The sequence below is a fragment of the Macaca mulatta genome, chromosome 13 (assembly GCF_049350105.2).
Source record: "Macaca mulatta isolate MMU2019108-1 chromosome 13, T2T-MMU8v2.0, whole genome shotgun sequence".
NCBI classification, from domain to species: Eukaryota; Metazoa; Chordata; class Mammalia; order Primates; family Cercopithecidae; genus Macaca; species Macaca mulatta.
The window spans coordinates 23283852-23297630 of record NC_133418.1 but is presented as its reverse complement, the minus strand read 5'-3'; the positions used below and the strand labels follow the sequence as shown (position 1 = coordinate 23297630).

At 54.1% G+C, this 13779-nt stretch overlaps 1 protein-coding gene across 11 annotated transcripts in view; it reads right to left on the bottom strand.

The window, feature by feature from the left end:
* Positions 1–2661: 2661 nt before the first annotated feature.
* The window catches only part of PSD4 (pleckstrin and Sec7 domain containing 4), a 46948-nt gene continuing 35830 nt past the window's right edge, over positions 2662–13779 (bottom strand). For 3 of the 11 annotated variants that reach the window (XM_077960255.1, XM_077960257.1, XM_077960256.1), the window contains exons 6-17: positions 13330–13506; positions 12772–12852; positions 12530–12642; positions 12250–12308; positions 11948–12037; positions 10084–10127; positions 9553–9713; positions 8263–8333; positions 7984–8147; positions 7023–7167; positions 6682–6825; positions 2662–4742 (exon numbers count right to left, since the gene is read on the bottom strand). In XM_077960255.1, the coding sequence (XP_077816381.1) occupies positions 4485–4742; positions 6682–6825; positions 7023–7167; positions 7984–8147; positions 8263–8333; positions 9553–9713; positions 10084–10127; positions 11948–12037; positions 12250–12308; positions 12530–12642; positions 12772–12852; positions 13330–13506 (1507 nt within the window). In that variant the 3' untranslated portion in view covers positions 2662–4484. Of the gene's footprint in view, positions 4743–6681; positions 6826–7022; positions 7168–7983; positions 8151–8262; positions 8334–9552; positions 9714–10083; positions 10128–11947; positions 12038–12249; positions 12309–12529; positions 12643–12771; positions 12853–13329; positions 13540–13779 lie in introns of all 11 variants that reach the window. The other 8 variants (XM_015113140.3, XM_028832312.2, XM_015113139.3 and 5 more) reach the window with 3 other exon arrangements.

The window sequence follows — 13779 nt, the reverse complement described above, 5'->3', positions numbered from 1 at the left end:
GGAGGACAGTAGCCATTCAGGAAACCCTGAGGACCTGTGAGCATGCCTGCTCAGCTCAGCAGGAGGAAAAAGGACCTGCTATGGCCAGGTTTTCACAAGGTTCTGGGATATTGCCTTTTTCTCTTTTCGTGTTTATTGTGAAATAATTTCAGATTTACATATAAGTTACACAAATAGTACAGAGCATTTGCAGTCTATATTCTGACCCTACCCATTGGCTTTACTTATTCAAGGCATTTCATCTTTTTTTTTTTTTTTTTTTTTTTGAGACAGAGTCTCGCTCTGTCGCCCAAGCTGGAGTGCAGTGGCGCAACCTCAGCTCAATGCAACCTCGCCTCCTGGGTTCAAGCCATTCTCCTGATTCAGCCTCCCGAGTAGCTGGGATTATAGGCATGTGCCACCATCCTTGGCTATTTTTTGTATTTTTAGTAGAGACTGGATTCCACCATGTTGGCCAGGCTGGTCTCAAACTCCTGACTGCAGGTGATCCGCCCGCTTCAGCCTCCCAAAGCACTGGGATTATAGGCGTGAGCCACGGCGCCTGGCCAGATAAAAGCTCATCTTCTTAAAATGAAATCCCTAGGCTGTCCCCCAAGCCCTGAGCTTGGCACTCTTCTCTTTAAAAATTGCACTGCACTGGCCAGGCACGGTGGCTCACACCTGTAATCCCAATGCTTTGGGAGGCCGAGGTGGCTGGATCACTTGAGGTCAGGAGTTTGAGACCAGCCTGACCAACATGGCGAAACTCTATCTCTACTAAAAAATACAAAATTAGCCGGGCATGGTGGCGCATGCCTGTAATCCCAGCTACTCGGGAGGCTGGGGAAGGAGAATCTCTTGAACCCAGGAGGTGGAGTTTGCAGTGAGCTGAGATTACATCTTTGTACTTCAGCCTGGATGACAGAGCGAGACTCTGTCTCAAAAAATAAAAAATAAAAATTGCACTGTACATTCACAAAAAGCCTTGGCTGCATTGGAGGCCCTGTATGATCTGGCCTCAGGCCACCCTGACAGCCCTGTTTCCCTCTGCCCCCCCTGACCCCCACCCTGCAGTCTGCTCCTTCCAACCCCGACACATTCCATATGTCTCCATCTCCAGAAGACTCAGAGCCTCCTAAGGAAAAAGGTCCAGATCTTAGTGATCTTTTTATCTACCCTGGTGCCTGGCAAGCAACAAACAAATGTCATCAGCAGAAAGCCAGGCTCAGCTGAGATCATGAGAGCCCAGGAAGCAGTTATATCAGGGGTGTCAACCTGGGTCACAGCAGGCCCAGGCCCCCAGCAGCTGAGCTACCCTATATGGGAAAGGAAGAACTAAAGCCAAACTTCAACTGCCCTTCCAGAGCCTGAGCTCATCACCGAGAACCTCTGTCTGTCCCTTCTCCTGCAAAGAGAAGGACACAGGTGCCAGAGGAGCATGGGGTGGGGACAAGAAGGTCAGACATAGGCCTATGGCGGTTTGATCTGTTCCATACCTAGGATGGGGACTGGGGCCTGCTCAGCATTCACCTTCCGGGGCTACCTGGAGCAATCCTGTGGGGAGCTGTGGGCTGTCCCCGTAGACTTCTGAGATGTCTTTCTTTACATCTGCAGGAAGATGTTGGAGCCCCAATCTTTTCCCTGGGAGAGGCTTCCCTAGATGGTGGGAGTCCTGGCCTGGGCCACTGTGGGTGTGACGAAGTTGAAGGTCCTGGTTCTGTGATGGCATAGGGGCACACAGAGTAACTTTCTGCCCTTCAGGGAGCACAGCACAGCTCCACAGCAGGACACCTGAGCAGCCAGAAGCTAGAAAGATGCAAGCCCGCCTCCAAGTGGTCACATGTCATAACTGCAGCCCACAACCCAGACCCTCCAGGCAGAGGTGCCCGGGCAGCATTGACTATGGGAGGCCAGGCAGCCACCATCATCTGGCTCTGAAGATTCCACGTGCTCAGGTGAAAGAGAAGTGCCGGTTCTACATGAGCAAAGGAGCATCAAAGTGTCACACACCCATGCATTCAAACTTCCACCTTTTCTCATGGTTTTAGAAATAAGGATGCATAGGCCGGGTGTGGTGGCTCACGCCTGTAATCCCAGCACTTTGCGGGGCCGAGGCAGGCAGACTACCTGAGGTCAGGAGTTCGAGACCAGCCTGGCCAACATGGCAAAACCTCATCTCTACTAAAAATACAAAAAATAGCCGGGCATGGTGGCACTCGCCTATGATCCTAGCTACTTGGGAGTCTGAGGCAGGAGAAATGCTTGATTCGGTGGAGGCTGCAGTCAGCCAAGATCACACCATTGCACTCCAGCCTAGGTGACAAGAGTGAAACTCCGTCTCAAAAAAAAAAAAAAGAAAAAAGAAAAAAGGATGCATGTTCAGTGAGTTCTAATAACCTACTCCATTTAGTTTGTAAGCATTAGTCTTGGGCCAAAAGTCATGTCCACCTGATGCTGGGATTCCACCTCAATCAAATGAGGCAATTGGACTGTACTGCAGCTAACTGCTACTTACACATCAGAGTTACCCAACATATTTATCTATCCCCCTGACCCAGGCTGACTGCATCAGCATCCCTGGGTGTGGGCTGGGAATGTGTCTTTTCAGCACGCTTCCCCAGCAGGATAAAAGTGCATCTGTAAACTGAGAGCAGGAAACCAGGGGGCAAGACTGTCAACTCATGAAGTCAGGGACATGTTTAATTCATTTGTGAATCCCCTAGTACTGGCACGTAGAAAGCGTCCCATATTATTTGCAAAATGAATGAACGAACAAATGAGCAAGTAGGTGGATGGATGATTCTGAGGTCTCCTCCAGCTTTGACAGCCTACGACCGTGTGACTCCTGCATGTGCATGAACACACAGACACAGACAATACACACACGCACAGACACACATACACACTTGAAGCACAGAGGGATGAAGCCTGCCACACTGCAGGTGGTCCTAGCTGCCTGACCTCCCTTCTTCACACACTGACACACCTCCGTCTTTGTTGACCTGTATTTATTGTGCACCCATTGGGTGCATGGCCTAGCCCCAGGACCTGGCCGGAGACCCAAACATGGCCTCCAAGGGCCAGCCTTCCTTTGTGGAGGTCCAGGCCCCAGAGCTGATTACAACAAGCATGGGAAGGGAGGAGGGTGGCCCAGCAGGAAGGCCGGGGAGGCAGTGCGTCAGCCGGCAGGCAGCAGTGGGTAGCAGAGTCCCCCTCTTGGCGGGCAGCCTACTTGCACACTTGGTTGAACAGAGACAATGGTGGCTGCTCCCTCCGGCCCAGCCTCCTTCCTACAGGCAGAGCCCCAAGTCCATGAGTCTCCGGAACCTCCCTCAGAGAACAAGTCCAGTTGGGAGGCAGCCAGAGGGCAGGACGAGGGGATTTCCCAGGGGAGAGCAGCAGAGACCCTCTGAGCTGCCAGAGATGGGGAAGGGGTCCAGGCACCCCACAGGAAGGAAGCTTTAAGGCATGTGTAGGAAGCAGCACAGAAGAGTCTCCCAAGCCTGGCCTGGGCCTCACCTGGTCTCCAGCCTCCATCCCATCCCCCACAACTCTCCTGAGCCGTGGCTCCTGCCAGGCAGACCCCTAAGGGAAACTGTCACCACCTTTTACTGCTCTATCCTGTCCAGTGGTCTGAACCTAGAGAACCTCCTTCCCTGCTCTGTTGGAACAAAGGCTTCTTGTTCCCAGGGTTCCAGGGTTCGCTGCAAAGCTCTGGAGGCCCCACCCCGCCCAGCCCTCACTCATGCCACCAGCCCTGCTCTGTTGATGGGCAGTTGGGTATGTGAGACTGTTTCATCTGCTTCAGGGGAAAGGACGACTGTAGGGGGAAAGGAGACAAAGGCACGGGGCCCCACAGCCATGCGGAGCCCTTGAAGCCCCCCAAGGTCTCTGCCCAGAAGGCTGTCCCTTCAGTGGGCAGGACCTTAGCGACTCTGCTCCCTGGGTCACAGGAGGCTGGTTGGGAATCTCTCAAGAGTCCCTGATTCACTCTCCTGGGGCCTCCCCAGGAAGGTCAGCTAATTCCCAGAGCAAGACCATTCTCAGGACTGTGGCTCCCCTGGCTGGGTTGCCCAGGGGCCTCTGCTGCCCCAAGCTCTCCCCCAGAAGCCAAGGCCACACCACGTATGCACTGGTTCTCAAACAAGTGCTGAGTTCCCAGCAGGTCTAGGAAATGAGGCCAGTCTGGATTCTGGGGCCTGCAGGGTGACATGGGATGAGCTCCGGGAGGAAAGTCAAGTCCTCAACCTCCCTCTTCCCTTGGGCATGGCCAGGGACTGGGGCTCTGGAGGGACTGCCGTGGGGGTGGGGGGCAGCACAGCAGTATTAGGAAAGCTTCAGTGAGCATGAGAATAAGGGCCACAGGGAAATGAGGTTTGTCCTTCAGCAGGGAAAGGAGGTGCCTCATCCATCATGGTGGACTCATTGAAATCAGTCTCCTCCAGGGAGGTCCATCTCAAGTGTACCCTGGAGCAGGGGCCAGTGTCTCCGAGGTGGTGCTGGCTTCACAGCTGATTGCGGTTCCGCTTGGGGATGATCTTCCGGTAGGTTCTGCGCTCTGAGATGTTACGCTTCACCTTGGCTGTGGTGGGAGCCTCATCCTGGTGCAGGGACGGGCTTGAGTGGGACTTCTTCAGGCTGAGCTTGGGCTCCTGAGTGCCTCCAGCTTCCCTCCCCAGCTGCTCCTCCCACAGGTCCAGAGCATTGGAGGGGCAGTGCAGGCGGGCCACCAGCAGCTGTACGTAGGTCTCGTAGCGGGTTTTCTGCAACACACAGTCCCCACCACCTTAGCACCATCCTGGCTCCAGGCCGGGAGGAGGCTAGAATCGTGAGGGACAGCTCTCAGGTACTTGAAGCTAAGGTGATACAGACCTCTGCAGAAAGAGGGCTGGACCAACAGTGAGTGTCAGTATAATGCTTGGGCAAGCAGACTGCAGAGCACACCTCTGGATAGTATTATAATGACACATATCAGCCCAGCCCTGTTCTAATAATAACCAACCCCTTGGAGTGCTGTAACTAACATCTCTATGCCACGTTCCATCTTTGAGGCACTAAAAGATGTGTCACCCACTATGCCTGAGAGCTTTGCAGCCCTACACACAAACAGCTCACATCTGTACAGCCCTAATTGGGTCTGAATAGCATTTTAACAATTGGCATCTGTGGAGCATGATGCTCACCACCCTCATCTGCTTAACACTGTACTACTAAGGCCCCTGCAGCTAGCATCCTTAGGATATGGTTTCCAGTTTACAAAGTGCTTCCTCACCCTCCATCCCATTGGATCCTCATGCCAGCCCTGGGAGGGGCACAAATCATTGTGGAAGGGAGGGCTGGTGGCTTGCTAAATGTCCTAGCTGGTCAGTGGGAGGAAGAGGTTGGGTCCTCACAGCCACACCCTGAAGCCTCTGAAAAGTGGGGAGTTCACAGCCATGGATACAACCACCAAGCTAAGGGATAGGCTGGGGCCTTGAAAGAGGCAGAAGGCTGCATGAGGGTGCCGTGGGGACTGGCAGGAGGCAATGTTGATTCCCACTTCCTGGTCTCTGCCTCTGGGTGGCCTCTGATTCCCTCTATTTTCACATTGCATTAACCTATGCTTCCTCCCCAGTGGGCCCTCACCCTAAGCAGGCACTCAGGACCCCTGAAGCAGGCACCCAGTGTTAGGATCCCGGATGAAGTGATGTGACACCAAAACAGAATTGGGGAATGTGGGTGGATGGGTGAGGGTTGGGGGAGACTAGGGGATATAACATTTCAACATGGGCTGTAGAGCCAACAAAAGTCATTACTGGCCAGGGGCAGTGGATCACACCTGTAATCCCAGCACTTTGGGAGACTGAGGCAGGCAGACCACTCAAGGCCGGGAGTTCAAGTCCAGCTTTGCCAACATGGTGAAACCCTGTCTCTACTTAAAATACAAAAATTGGCCAGGGGTGGTGGCTCACACCTGTAATCTCAGCTACTTGGGAGGCTGAGGCAGGAGAATCACTTGAACCTGGGAGGCGGAGGTTACAGGGAGCTGAGATTGAGCCACTGCACTCCAGCTTGGGTGACAGAGTGAGACTTTATCTCAAAACAAAACAAAACATAAACAAAAAAACATGGTCATTTCTTAGTTAAGACCATAAATGGGGCATTTGAAGCAGCATGTAAATTTACCAGGTTTGGACAAGTAGTTTAATTTCTCTGTGCCTCAGTTTCCTCATCTGTAAAATGAGGATACCAGTGCCTACCCAGAGTTGTTAGATAATTGAATGAGATAATCCATGCAAGGAAGACAAGCTCCATAAATACTACCTATTAATATTTGGCAGGTATTAGATGGAACAATTCAGCTGAAATACAGTTCATTCCTTCAACTTGGGAAAAGTCAAATATACTCTTAGGAGAAAGAAAACTATAAAATAACGTCTGCTATGGGTGTTTCCAGACAAGCAGCTGCTATGTGCCCCCAGGACAAGAGGTGAAAGGCCTAAGTGCATGGGGACACACACTCTTTGCGCATGCCCGTGCATGCGGGTGTCCCTGTGGGAGTCCCTGCCCCTTTGCACAGATCACACACGGGCGCCGCCTTCATGCAAGCGCCTCTCCCCGCCCCGGCGCGGTCAGGGCAGTGACGGCTGCAGGGACCGAGGCAGCCACGAGAGGGCGGAGAGGGTCCTGCGCAGCGGCGGGGAGGTGGGCTCGGCCCCTCACCTCGTACTCCAGGTACTCCTTCCGCAGGCGGTACTCCTCCAGCTCGCGGCTGCGGCCCCGCCGCTCCGGTAAGTTCCTCTGAAGATCCAGCAGGTCGTCCGAGGCAGCGTCCAGGCAGTTCTCATGGGATCGATGCTGCTCCTCCTGCGAGCGGCAGGCGGTGAGGGACGCTGTCCCGGGCGTCCCCTCCACCGCTTTCCGGGCCCGGGTGTGCTGCCCTCCTGGTCACCTCAGTTCCCAGGCCGGGTGCGCAGCCGGCCTCCAGCCTCCCCGAGCTAGTCCTGGGGCTCCAGGTGCACATTCCCAATTCAACGTACCCCACCCCTTCCCGGAGGCCATACCAGGGAGCTCTGGGCGGGGCCCACCGGCAAGATGGGCCGCACGAATCTGCGCTGGGAGCCCACGGCGGCGGGGAAGGGCGGCGCGGAGTGTGTGGCCGCAGCCAAGTTGATGCGCGCGATCCAGGAGCTCATCTCCTTGGCAGTGCTGGGGCAAAGAAGGTCGTTGGTCCCCAGGGACACACAGTTGGTCCTGTCACCCTCCGCCCGCACCCTCCTGTGGTTGGTTGCACAGCTAGCCAGCTGCTCAGGACTCAGCCTCCCATAGTTAGAGCCCTGCCACTAGCAGGGCACTCGACCTCTGACCATGGCATTTCTTATCAATAAAGAGGAAAATCTGGAGGCCGGGCGCTGTGGCTACGCCTTGGCAGGCGGATCACCTGAGGTCAGGAGTTCGAGACCAGCCTGGCCAACATGGTGAAACCCCGTCTCTACTAAAAATACACAAATTAACCAGGCACGGTGGCACGCGCCTGTAATCCCAGCTACTCGGGAGGCTGAGGCATGAGAATCGCTTGAACCCAGGAGGCAGAGGTTGCAGTGAGCCGAGATCGAGTCACTGCACTCCAGCCTGGGCGACAGAGCGAGACTGTCTCAAAAATAAAAAATAAAGAGGACAGTCTGAGAAGGCGACAGATTTTATAACAAATGCCAAACTTGGTCAATCGTTAGCAGCTTCCCAGAATCCTGTGTTCTGAACTGGGAGGCTTGATCCCACCGACGAGGAAACGGTATATTGTACTGGCAAAGTTGGCCAAGGATGGTGAGGAAGCAGGCAATGCCTGGGCGTCATCCCTGGTCCTCAGCTCCTCTTCGTGCTGCCACATTCTAAGAATTTCTGATCAGTATGGCCATTCCCACCAGGGGCCCCGGGGTCCACAGGCCTCAGGTGTCAGCAGGGTCAGTGGAGAGAGAACTAGGGCAAGGCAAGGCCTTGCCACAGTCTCCCACGCCAGGGACTTACGGTGCCTGGAAGAGGTAGAGGCGCCAGTCGGCCGTGCGCAGCTGGAAGACATGCGGCTTCTTGGTGTAATGAGTGGCGGGGGTGGCCAGCGAGTGGTGCACCCCAATGGGCTCGTCCACCATCTGCCCCACCAAGCTCTCCCCCTCCAGGCAGTGGTCTTCTCCCTGCTACCAGTCACAGGGGCTCAGACAAGAGGTTATCATCACCTGCCCACCCTCCAGACGGTTCTGGGCCTCTCTCAGTCTCCCATTCTGACAGGGCTGTTGGCTCCTTTCCTACCTTCAGGAAGTAGAGAACCATCCCTCTCAGTAAGGTGTGGAACATCTTCCAGCCACGCTTGCCCCATGGCGCTGTTCCAGGAACAGAACACAAATGTAGGTGGGGGCACCAGCATCCAGACACACTCAGACACACACAAGTGTGCATATGCCCCCGGCCCCTCACACCACCTCCAGTCTCTCACCAGGATGCACACAAATGCAGAACATGCCAACACGAGAAAACATACACAATCATAAACAAACATATACAGTCTCTCCACACACAGGCAATCCCTCCTGTAAATGAAACCATAGAACCACTCACACCCAAACATGGATATTCATACAGATCATCCTCTCTCCAACTCCGAACACACACCCACTACCCCAAGTAGTGGCAAACACCCAGACACAAACACAACACCCAGACAGCTTTCTAGTCCCTGCAGGATGATCCTGACCTTGCATACCCATCCAGAGGGGCTCAAGGGCTCAGGGCCCAGCTTTGGGGTGTCCTTCCCTGTGTACCCCACTCTGAGCACCACCTGCCCTCTTTTCCCCCTACCTCTCCACCCTGGTCTTGTGTGGTGAGCCCTAGGGCCCCGGCGGCTTCACAGCAAATGCTAATTCGCATCCTTGTCACCCCACCCTGTTCAATCTGTGCTTGCACATTAGTCTGCTGAGATCATCACTCTGGTCATGTTGGTACCCTAATCAAAAGCCTTCAGCTGCCTGCGGAATGAGGCCCAAACGCAGGCCCTGGCAATTTTGCCACAAGTGTACCTCCCTTGCACACACCCCATGTTCTGAGCAAACTTGGCTTGCTGTTTTCTCTGTGTGGGATGCCCTCTGCCCAGCTTCCAAATTCCAGACCCTCTTCCTCTCCAAAGTTCAGTGCAGATACCATCACTTACCAGAAGCCTTACTTCTCCCTGTCCCCACATCCCGCTTCCAAAGCAAAACCAAAAACCTTTTTCTCCTCACTTGATTCAGCCCCTAGACACTCAGCTCTTGCTACCTTTTTGTCCCAGACATTGACACACTTGTCTAATCTCTATCTTACTACAGGGACTCTGGGGTCCAGGAATAACTAGGCCTGTTTTGTCTGGGTTCTCCTACCTACCCTCTAGCGCCTCACACAGCTTCCAGCCTGTGGTCACTGTTCAGTACACACTGAGGAAGGAACATGGGCTGGCTGCCTGTCCTCAACACGGGCCATCTCTCTGCACATCTGTGCATGCATCCGCACAGGTACCTGAGCAGGGCCGCTCCCAGCACACCACCCTGTTTGTGGGCAGCAGACACTCACTCTTCTTGCCATCTGCATCTTGATGCATCTTCCGAGCCAGGATGCCCTGCTTGTAGGTGGGCACCGTGGGATCCTGAGCCAGCTGAAGGAGGGGGTTGCTCATCTTGCCAGCTGGCAGGGACGGCCGGGCCTTCTCAGGTTTGGCTGCGTCTTCTTCATCCCTGAACAACAGAGAATCGGGCTGGAAGTGCTGACTACGCAAAGAGGCAGGTATCCATTGCCTCCCAGAGCCTCAGCAACCTCTCTTTTCCTGGGGAGCCACACCCCAGGACCCCCCCAAAAGGACTCCTCCTTCAGAGCAGACCCATCAATTCCTGAAAACTCTGCCGTACCCCATGTTCCACTACGACTGGCCTTCCAGCATTACTTGGGCTCCTCTATGCTCTCTCCCAAGCCCTGCCTCTGGCTTTGTCCCACTCAGAGGGGAGGACTATCTGAGTTTCTCTAAATCTCGGGTGGGTGACAGAAGGAGGGCAGCCCAAAGACAGGGGAGGGGAGTGAGGAGGACAGGGGAAAGGGGGTCTCACTCACACGGCCCACTCGAGCTTCTCGCTGCGGATAGACCAGTAGAGGGCCTGGAACAGAAGCACACAGGTGGGCAGGGAAAACTCAGGACTGTGGAGCCTAAAGCCTCTTTGTCTGGCAGAGGTAGGATAGGGGCATGTGTACAGCCTGCCTCCTCCACCCACAACATAGCTGCCCTTCCTCCTTGAGTAGGCAAGCATCCATCCATCTATCCATCCATCCATCCATCCATCCATCCATCCATCCATCCATTCAACCATCCATGCAACAAAGTATTTCCGGAGCATTTCCCAGTGACAAGCATTGTGCTGGGTGCTAGAGACATAAAGATGACCTGCCGGGGGCGGTGGCTCACGCCTGTAATCCCTGCACTTTGGGAGGCCGAGGCAGGTGGATCACCTGAAGTCAGAAGTTCGAGACCAGCCTGGCCAACATGATGAAACCCCATCTCTACTAAAAATACAAAAAGTTAGCGGGGAGTGGTGGCGCGCACCTGTAATCCCAGCCACTCAGGAGGTCTCAGCCTCAGCAAGAGAATTGCTTGAACCTGGGAGGCGGAGGTTGCAGTGAGCCAAGATCACACCACTGCACTCCAGCCTGGGCGACAGGACGAGATTCCATCTCAAAAAAAAAAAAAAGATGATGACCAAGGCAGACAAGTCCCTGTCCTGCCCATGCTGAGTGAGGCCTTAACTAGTTCTCATGGAGGAGAAATGAATTGCCTTCCTGGCATACTGCTGGGAGGGATCTGATGGAGAAGAAACCGGCTGACCAATCCCCACAATAAACGTGCAGTAAATGAATGAATGATGCGCTAAAAGTTTGATGTATTAACGTAGATGTTATCTCACTTGCTTTTATAGCCCTTGCAGTGCCTAGCAAGATGTCTGGCACATAGTAGGTGTTCAGTAAATGTTCATGAAGTACAGCTATGTACCATATAACAGCATTATGATGGTTCGGTCAAGGATGAACTGCATACATGATAGTAGTCCCGTAAGATTATGATGGAGCTGTCCTATACAGGTGTATCATTTTTAATCTTTTCTATCATGTTTTTATTGTACCTTTTCTATGTTTAGATACACAAGTACAGCACTGTGTTAGATTTGCCTGCAGTATTAAGTACAGCAGCATGCCATACAGGTTTGTAGCCCAGGAGCAATAGGCTATCCCATATAGCCCTGGTGTGCAGTGGGCTGTACATCTAGGTTTGTGTAAGTTCACTCTGTAATGTTCACACAATAGTGAAATTGCCCAACGATGCATTTCTCAGAACATACCTTCATCAGTAAGTGATGCGTGACTGTGATGAAACAGCAAATGATTTTAATTGCTTATGACACACATGCTGTGTGCCAAGCACCGTGCTGAGCACTTGACAGATTTTATTTCATCTTGATAATGGCATTGTAAAGTGGTTAATACCCTCAGGAGGAACTTGAGTTGGCCAAGAAGGAGCAAATTGCCCAAGACTAGAATTCAAACCCAGGAACACCAGGCTCCCAAGTCTGAGTTCCAGACTTTCACCGTGTGTAGCTTTGCCCTTCTCAGACTTTGAAGGGGTAACAATGACTTGAAAACTTAAGAAAATATTTTAGGGGTCCCAGTCTCAGAGTGTCTGATTCAGTAAGTCCAGCACAGGGAGCCAGCAGATTTGCATGGCTAACAAATTCCAATATGCTTCTGAGGCTGCCAGCCAGGGACCACACTTTTACTAGCCTGCAATAAATAAGCCCTGTTCTCTCAAGGATGTTTTGGCAAAGCCAGTCTCAAGCTCAGCATCTCCCTTGGAACAAAGAACCAAGGCTGCAGGTCCTAAGTAGGGATCCCCGGGTCCTGAGCCCGTAAGAAGATCCATGGCACATACCTTCAGCAGCTCCTTGGGGAAGTTCCCGCCATCCCTCAGCCCGTTCAGGTTGGTTATGAATTCCTGGCAGCTCATGCTCTTCCCAATGTTCTGTATCCATGGAGAAGTGGGACGACTTGAGCACACTCCATCCCAATAGAATAACCCCCCAGCCAGCCACCATGGAACCCTTTCCAGCTCCCCAGACCCACATCCCTCAGGGGTGTTCCCTGCCCGGTCTCAGGCCTCTGGTCTTCTCCTCCCCGAACCCCTTGCCACAGCCCCAGCCTCAGTTCCCACAGGGACTCTCTCCACCGTCTTACCTGTCCATGCAGGTCCGTGTTAAGAAGCATGATTGCACATGTCAAGGTGTGTACAGAATCTGCCCCAGAGATAGGTGAGTGGAGAGAAAGCTCACTGGAACCAGAGTTCCTGTTTCCTTTGCCCACACTGGGTGGGGTAACCTCAGAACCCCTGGAATGCTTCCATTCTCCACAGCCCCCAACACCCTCCCCCCAGTTCACTGTCACCTACTAAACTCCCAGGCAGACAAGGGCACCCCAAAGTGTCCCTGCTCTGCTGTCAGGGTCAGCCCCTCCCTACCTACTGAGGGGAAGACCCCCAGATTGCAGTGGTGGAAGCGTCTGGAGAACTGGTAGAGGATTCGCTCCCGTTCCTGAGTCTCCCCACTGAGCACCAAGGCCTGGAGGAAGCTCCTGTAAAGAAGGGCCAGGGTCAAGGAGAGAGCCCAGGAGCTTAGGGCCAATCAGATCCCAGCCTCAGGCTGGTGCCACTGCCCCATGCCATCCTCCACAGCCTCCCCAGAGAGGACCCAAAGACATTACCGGAGGGCTCGGTCCAGGCTCTGGCCTCCAAACTGGAAGAAGGACAAGTACTCCTCAGCCACAGCCCTGCTAAAGTCATTGCTGCAGAGGGAAAAGGGGCATGGAGTCTGCGCCAGGGGCCTGGGCTGGGGCCGCAGGTGCACTGGGGCCCTCAGGACCCGCACACATTATGGGGCCTGATGCGGTGGGGGTGAGCAAGGGAAGGGCGCAGGCACACTGGGCCTTGGGTCCTGACAGGACAAGGGGGCAGCCAGGGTCTGGTATGCCCTGCTACCCTATTCAGTGTACACTGGGCGACACCGGGAGGGACCTATGGACTCTGGTTGGCAAGGCAGCGAGGCCTAAGGACCAAGGGTGTGGAGAAGAGGTGACACAGTGTGACCATGACTGAGAGGAAGCAGCAGACACAGTGAAGGTACGGGGGAAAAGTTAGGAGGGGAGATGGGGAGGGAACAGGGCAGGGATGGGAAGGGGAGGGTGGCCAGTGGAGGGAGCCCTTCAGCAGCTCTTCCCTGGCTGCCTCAGCCTCCAGCCTCCCCCAGGCTCAAAGCCCCTTACTTCTTCTGCAGGTAGGCAGCCACTTCAGACTTCCGGAAGCCCTCCAGGCGATAGAGGCGTGAGGCCAAGTTCCAGGCTACCTTGTTGTTCCTGATGCCATTAGCTAGCTTGTCTCCAGCTGGTGGTCTCTGGCCTTCCTCTGGGGACCGTGCTTGGGGCATAGGGCTTCCAGGAAGCCTAGAAGAGTTCATCGGTGTCCTCAGATTCTCACTTGAGATAGACATGCAGGAGCTCTGGGTCAAGTGTTCTTGCAGGACACTTGTGGCAAGAGTTCCCCGAGCTCAGTGTCTTGAATGGTGGGGCCTGGAGGAGCTGGACCCAGGCCCTCACTCAGGGAAGAGATAGAGTTGCAGCCAGACTGACTTAGCCTGGCCTGGGACCAGGAGAACCCCAAGAGGAAGGTATTCATGCAAGGTCTCCAGGTCTGGACCAGGAGAACCCCAAGAGGAA